The sequence below is a fragment of the Triticum dicoccoides genome, chromosome 3A, assembly GCF_002162155.2.
Source record: "Triticum dicoccoides isolate Atlit2015 ecotype Zavitan chromosome 3A, WEW_v2.0, whole genome shotgun sequence".
Taxonomy (NCBI): Eukaryota; Viridiplantae; Streptophyta; class Magnoliopsida; order Poales; family Poaceae; genus Triticum; species Triticum dicoccoides.
Window position 1 is genome coordinate 714127299 of NC_041384.1, and position 7776 is coordinate 714135074.

Genomic DNA, 7776 nt, shown 5'->3' on the forward strand with positions numbered 1-7776 from the left:
AAAGAAGTTCGGAGTTCAAATAAGTCTAAAAAACATTGAAGTGTCCGTGTAACAGATGAGTTCTCGTACGAAACCTGATACTCCGAAACCCTCTCTACTCTTTCGTGCATGCTATGCGGGTGATATGATGATACCATGCCAAGTTTCAACATTTTCAGAATTCATTTTGTAGTGATTTTCAATTTCACGGTCATTTAGCTCTCTAAACAATTAGGTAAATGACCGAAAAACAACAAATGATGCCAGAACATGTTGGAAATTGACGATGTCGCTTTGAATGCTGCATACTGAACACAAAAGAAGTCCGGAGTTCAAATAAGTTTAAAAAACATTGAAATGGCCGTGTAACAGATGAGTTCTCGTCCGAAACCCTGATACTCCGAAAGAGTTTGTCTAGTTTGTACACGAAGTGCGTCCAGTTTTTGCCGTGACCATCTCTACTCTTTCGCGCATGCTATGCGGGTGATATGATGATGCCGTGCCGAGTTTTCAACATTTTCAGGATTCATTTTGTAGTGATTTTCAATTTCACGGTCATTGAGCTCTCTAAACAATTAGGTAAATGACCAAAAAACAACAAATGATGTCAGAACATGTTGGAAATTGATGACTGAAAGTGCAACTATCCCTAGGTGGTTTTGGTAATTCATAACAACATATATCTCATTGAGCTAATGCTATTTCAAGATGATTATTTCAGGAAAGCTCAATGATTGGCATGGCATGGATGTGAAAGTGGAACCCTCAAAATGCTAAGGACAAAGGATTGGCTCAAGCTCAAAAGCTCAAGACTCTTCATTTTATATTTTAGTGATCCAAGATCACATTGAGTCTTTAGGAAAAGCCAATACTATCAAGGAGGGATGAGGTGTTGCTTAATGAGCCTCTTGCTTCATGTGCTTAGTGATATGCTCCAAAACCCTTAACAACTTTCCCATATCCACATATGACCTAAACCCTAAGCCAAACTCGGTCATACCGATTCTTTCTATCCGGCGCCACCGAGTTTCACTTGTCATGAGCCACTGCCAAACCCTAGCAATTCGGTTCTACCGATAGGGATCTCGGTCTCACCGAGATGGGATTGCAAACTCTCTGTTTCCCTTTCGTAACTTTTCGGTCTCACCGAAAGAGCGAATCGGTCCCACCGAGATTGCAATGTAAACTCTCTGTTTCCTTTTTGTAACTTTTCGGTCTCACCGAAAGAGCAAATCGGTCCCACCGAGTTTACCTGACCAACTCTCTGGTTAGCCTATTACCAAAATCGGTCTCACCGAGTTTGTGTAATCGGTCTCACCGAGATTACGTTATGCCCTAACCCTAACCATATCGGTCCTACCGAGTTGCATGTCAGTCCCACCGAAAATCTCTAAAGGTCACTAGGTTTACCTTTTCGGTCCGACCGAGTTTGTTGATTCGGTCCCACCGAGATTGGTAAATTGTGTGTAACGGTTGGATTTTGTGTGGAGGCTATATATACCCCTCCACCTCCTCTTCATTCGAAGAGAGAGCCATCAGAACACATATACCATTCCAACTCATACGTTCTGAGAGGGAACCACCTACTCATGTGTTGAGACCAAGATATTCCATTCCTACCATATGAATCTTGATCTCTAGCCTTCCCCAAGTTGCTTTCCACTCAAACCTTCTTTCCACCAGATCCAAATCCTATGAGAGAGAGTTGAGTGTTGGGGAGACTATCATTTGAAGCACAAGAGCAAGGAGTTCATCATCAACACACCATTTGTTACTTTTTGGAGAGTGGTGTCTCCTAGATTGGCTAGGTCTCACTTGGGAGCCTCCGACAAGATTGTGGAGTTGAACCAAGGAGTTTGTAAGGGCAAGGAGATCGCCTACTTCGTGAAGATTTACCGCTAGTGAGGCAAGTCCTTCGTGGGCGATGGCCATGGTGGGATAGACAAGATTGCTACTTCGTGGACCCTTCGTGGGTGGAGCCCTCCGTGGACTCGCGCAACCGTTACCCTTCGTGGGTTGAAGTCTCCATCAACGTGGATGTAGGATAGCACCACCTATCTGAACCACGGGAAAAACATCCGTGTCTCCAATTGCGTTTGAATTCTCCAAACCCTCCCCTTTACATTCTTGCAAGTTGCATGCTTTACTTTCCGTTGCTAATATACTCTTTGCATGCTTGCTTGAATTGTGTGATGATTGCTTGACTTGTCCTAAGATAGCTAAAATCTGCCAAGAACTAAAATTGGGAAAAAGTTAAGTTTTTATTTGGTCAAGTAGTCTAATCACCCCCCCTCTAGACATACTTTCGATCCTACAATGACGTCGCTTTGAATGCTGCATACTGAACACAAAAGAAGTCCGAAGTTCAAATAAGTTATTAAAAATAAAAAAGAGGTGCAATGCTGGTTAATTTGCTTCAAGTCATTCGGAATAGTGTAGACTGCACTGCACATAGCTCAGTGCAATCTATGCTATTCCGCAAGACTTGAAGCTAATCAACATGCAGGTGAGCATTGCAACTCTTCGTCATTGTCTGTGCACTCACGGCTTATAAACCGCTCATATTGCCTCTCTCTTGGCGAGGTGGGACTAAAAATCAGCTTACAAAGAAACTCTAGTATCGGTTCATGGCATGAACCGGTACTAAAGGTCTTCGTGGGGCCCCAGCCTGACCATAGCCTGACACAACCTCATTAGTACCGGTTCATGGCATGAACCGGTACTAAAGGTTGCCCACGAACCGGTACTAATGATGCTCGCCCGCCTAGTCGTTGGAACCGGCACTAATGGTCACATTAGTGCCGGCTCAAATTCAAACCGGCACTAATGTGCTTCACATTTGACCCTTTTTCTACTAGTGTAAATTGGCTACAAGTGCTCATGATGCTGCCTACGCAGGGGGGCATCTTCAGACGTACCAAAAGGCACGAGATCAATATGGAACTGTGTTTGGAAATTATCGGTGCCACAGAAGATGAAGATAGCGGTTTGGAAAGTGGTGGTCGGGGCTTTGCCGACGGCAGCATGCAAGAAGTACAGACATGTTTCTAAGCGGTCTACTTGCCTGCTATGTGGTGTGGAGGAGAATGAGTTCCATGCCTTAATCACATGCGATCATGCACGTACCCTGTGGACACACATGCGGGAAAGGTGGCCTCTCCCTTCGGATAATATTCTGATCAATACTGGCAAGGAATGGCTCCTGAATTTGCTCATGCCATGTTCGGATCAGGTTCGTGACATGGTGATCATGCTGCTGTGGAGGATATGGCAGCTGCGGAATGACTGCGCACATGGCAAGGAGGTGCCAGCAGCGGCGGCAACAGTGGAGTATCTGGATAGTTACTACAAATCCATTCGGCTCGCTAGTCGCTTTACCACGGAAGAAATAATAAAAGGTAAAATGCCGGTCTCGGAGCAGAAGACCGACACTCAGATCAAACAACCAGCGCCACCATGGCCGGCTCCTAAGACGGCGACCGCCGCGCTCTCTGTTGATGGGTCCTTCCGACAGGAAGATGGGTCAGCAGCAACCGGAATCGTGTTGAGAGATGGATCAGGTACGGTGTTACTAGCGGCTTATCGTTACATGTTTAATTGTAATGATGCATTGGAGGCGGAGATCCATGCTATCATGTAGGGTATGGCCTTGGCTATTCAACACACAGTTCTTCCGGTGGTGGTGCAGTCGGACTCGGCGACTGCTCTTTCAGTATTGGCGAATGATGATCTCACCAAATCAGCATATGGGCATTTGATACTGGAGATTATAAAGACTTGATGATGAAAAGGGAGTTTTTACCTCAGAAATTACATCGGAGTCAGAATAGTGTTGCAGATCGGTTGGCAAACTATAGCCGCACCGAGAGAACCACGGCTGTGTGGGTTCATTCGGTTCCACCATGTATTGAGGACCTTTGGCCTCTCGATTGTAACACTGTGACTTTATAATAAAACTCCCTTTTACCCCGCAAAAAAAAGAGTACGCTGCTTCCTCAAATAAGCTATCTGCCTGTGTACGCTTGTGGCACGGTTACTATCAACAAGGTCTGAGGGTCAGAGGGTGGCGTTGTTTTCACACCCTAATCGACTGTAGTAGTCTACGATAGATTTGTAAGAGCAACTCTAGCAGAGTCCCCATTTTATCAATTGTCATCTATCATATGGAACACGCTTCATAATAATATGGAGGCTGCCAAGGCGATGCGCAAACTCAGAATCACCATGCGGGATCCGTTTGTCGTTGGCTAAAGACCTCTTCCTTCCCCGCCTCAACAATGAAAAAAATTCATTCTAGAATTAAGCATGGATTACAACTATGATTTCAACAACCATTTAAACTATGATTCTTTCTCGATTCGAGAAGATCTCAATGTTCTACTTGGAGGATTCAATCTATCCGGCGAACCAACTCGTGGACATTAATCCTGTCACGTACCTCATTGAGATACACGCAACGCATTGCACGCATGCACACAACCATTCGAACTTCGACGTGTTGCTTTTTCTCCATGTGTAACTCCGCCCGAACTTATGAATGTAGGCCAACATTTTGCGGAATCACGAGAAATAAGCAGGTCGAGCCAAATGAGCTATAGTCATGCATATCGGTTATGTTCAATGTTGCGACATGGGTGATCTATTGTATCCCGGTGCACGCTGACAAGACAAACATACCGGCCGTGGCCATGAACATAATCAAAGTGGGGTTCAAGCTATTGTATGTGGTCCTCTTCATCATTGACCCCTAGGAGGATGACTACAGACGGAATTGAGCTATGGCCATGACGCGCTATCCGTGGATGCAGGAGGAAGAAGATTTCAACATCCCCAAGATTTAAATTGTTTTTCTACTTTTTTGTACGGGTATGTTTGTAAGCACCTGTGATACTTAATATGGCCTTAGGCCTTTTCGCCAAAGAAAATTGGAGGTGCTGGTGCCGTTCAGGTGTAGAGCGGGTTGGATTCATCGGGAGAGAAGAAAACAGGAAAAAGGAACATGTTTCCACGTTGGGCCGGGTAGGCCTGTACTGGGAGAACGGGGCAAATGAATATGCGAGGCTGTTTCCACGTTGATTCATGCTGACATGCTCACGTGCATTAATGGACTGTAACATAGCAAGAGCAGTGTGGGCAATGTGGGAGGATGATGTTATTGTACCATTGGTTGGAGGTGAGACCCCAAATGCAAAGTTGTGGCTCTTCAATCTAGTAAACACACGTCAATAGGATCAGCTGGTCGAGGTTCTTGTTACTCTCTGGGCTATTTGGTGGGCGTGGTGGAAAGCAATACATGAAGGGGAGTTCCAAACATTTTTATCGCCAGATACCTTGATGAGGTGCGGTCGGCACATGCCATGCAACCCTTCGGCTCCCAAACCAACTCGTGTGTGGAAGCCCCCACCTGAAGGGTTTGCGAAACTGAATGCCGATGCGGCAGTAGCGAAGACTCGGAAGTCAGAACCGAGGTGCGATTGGGGTGAATTACACCAGGGGGTTTTCCGCGCGCGGGGGCAGGGGGGGGGTGGGAGGGGGGCGTCCGTAGTTGTTTTTGAGGGAGTACTCGACCCAGAAACTCTCGACCTATGGGTGCAGAGAAGCTCAAGCTTTAGTAGAAGATTTGGCAATGCGCAAGATCTATTTCACCATTGACTGTCTGAGAGTCGCAAACGACCTTCGGACGACACGTCATCTAGGTGGTTATTGTATGATTGTGAGAGCTTACCCCTGGCAAGACTAGTTTTCTGCACGTGAAATATGCCATGAGAAGCGCGAGCATAATTTGAAGCTCACAATATTGCAAAAATGGCTACTAGCTTGGGTTTGGAACGCCATGTGTGGCTTTCATATCCTCCTAGCAACCTTTGTATCCCAACACTTCCGTCGATAAAATGAAGTGCGCTGTCGCGACTCAGAAGAAATGAACACACGGGGCAAAATTGACACAGAAAATTGAGAGTTAAATATGGCATGTAAAAAAGTGGATTTCAGTCCTTTTCTTTTCATTTTTGACGTGTTTTTTGGGACATTTTTAAGAAAAAAGAAGACATAACACACACGAGTGGTTGACTTAGATGCATGCAGTTTGCAATTGCATTGCCAGGCAGCTTATTCGAACGCAAAATATCCAGCGCTTGTCGCATTCCATTCAGAAAGTAATGGAGTAGGCCGGCGACATGTCCGGATTGAACAGCCCAAAGTGCTTCTCGCTCTTCTCCCCGTCCTTCTTGTTCTCGTTGAACATGGCGAAAATGTACGTCTCCAACGGCCCGGGCCGTTTGGGCGTGCCGTTGCCGACATGGTTGATCAACCCCTGGTTATACGCACGCGCGTTCTGCGCCGTCGCCCCGAAACCTTCGTCCGACGGCCACCCGCTCTCGGATATGACCACCTTAACCCCGGGTCTGCCGGCTTTCTCCAGCGCGGCGTAGATGGAGTCGACCATGGCGTCGAAGAGGTTCGTGTATGTCAGCCCGTTGTCGTTCACGGTGGTGCTGCCTGGCACGAAGGTAGCGAAGTTGAGCTGGATGTTCTTCGGGTCTTTCTCGTAGGCGAAGTAGGGGTAGACGTTGACCAGCAGCGGTGCGCCGGTGCTCGCCAGGAACTCAAGGATGGGCCCCATGAATGATGTGTCCGCGAACACGCCGTTGGAGGGCGGAGATGTGTCCTTGACCACGTCGAACCGCACGGAAGTCGACACCTTGACGCTGCCGCCGAGGCCGGCGGCCACGAGCGCCGCTTGTACGTTCCTCATGGCCGGGAGGATGGTCTTCTGGCCGGCGCTGTCGATGACCTCGTTGCCGACGGCGATGTAGCGGAAGGAGACGCCCGGGAAGGAGGAGACGTTGGCCTTTACCCAGGCGGCCGCAGCGGAGCTGCTGGAGGCGAGGCTGGGTAGCGCCTCGCCGACGTCCATGAGGACGGCGATGCCCGTGCCGCTGAGAGCATTTAGGACGTTGCCCTCCGGCTCGTAGATCCGCATGGCGTTGATGCCCTTGGATTGGTAGAGCTTCACGACGTCGCTCGGCGCCGGCAGGTCGTTGCCGAGCACGCCGTTGCAGACGCCGATGGAGTGCACTGGAGAAAAAAAATGCGGCATGCAAGAGCTAATGAGTTTGATTTGTTGCGTTAGGTACAGCATGTAATCACCGCCCAAATACTACGATATCGTGTGCTAAATATACCTGCTGGAAATGCTGCGAAGGCAACAAGGACCAGCGCCACTGCGACGTCTACACCTTGCTTCGCCATCCTCCTCGCTTATGTCTGTGTATCTTTGAGGTGTCTTCCCCCTTATTTGGATGCAATGTACCAAGCACACTCGCCTCTTATATACACAAAAATTTCTCAGAACTACCAGGCAGTTTGGCCCAATAATAATTCTCAGAACTACCCGGCAGTTTGGCCCAATAATACACCATTACTAGTTTCTTCTCGGTTTCCATTTTCCATGGCACCTACAGCATGTGTAGTGCTGGCATGAGAGGAGACCGGCCGCCGGCGCAACTTGTTCGTTGGTCTGTGGAAACCGGCTGAACGGTTGTCACCATCCAGTCCGGCCATATTTTATCTTACGCGCGTTGCGGTGATTGACTCGATCCGTCCGTGAGCGATGAGGTCGTCGACGTGCCGCTGCAGGTCGCATTCCATCGCTGGGAGAGAACTTGGCGACACATAGAGCTTGTCTGGCTCGTGGAATTTCCTCACCGCGCTGACCGCTGACCTGGCCCGTCTTAAGGGCTGATGATGGCATCCACAGTGCGTCCTTTGTTGCTTCCTTGCCAGTTGCCACTAAAA

General features: G+C 48.1%; 1 protein-coding gene across 1 annotated transcript; it reads right to left on the reverse strand.

Annotated features, from left to right (window-relative positions):
• Window positions 1-5945: 5945 nt before the first annotated feature.
• Window positions 5946-7304, reverse strand: LOC119270406 (glucan endo-1,3-beta-glucosidase GIII-like). The gene is made up of 2 exons (XM_037552409.1): window positions 7164-7304; window positions 5946-7056 (listed from the first exon to the last, which is right to left on the reverse strand). The coding sequence occupies exons 1-2, from the start codon at window positions 7228-7230 to the stop codon at window positions 6128-6130; spliced, it is 996 nt and encodes a 331-aa protein (XP_037408306.1). The 5' UTR covers window positions 7231-7304; the 3' UTR covers window positions 5946-6127.
• Window positions 7305-7776: the final 472 nt, after the last annotated feature.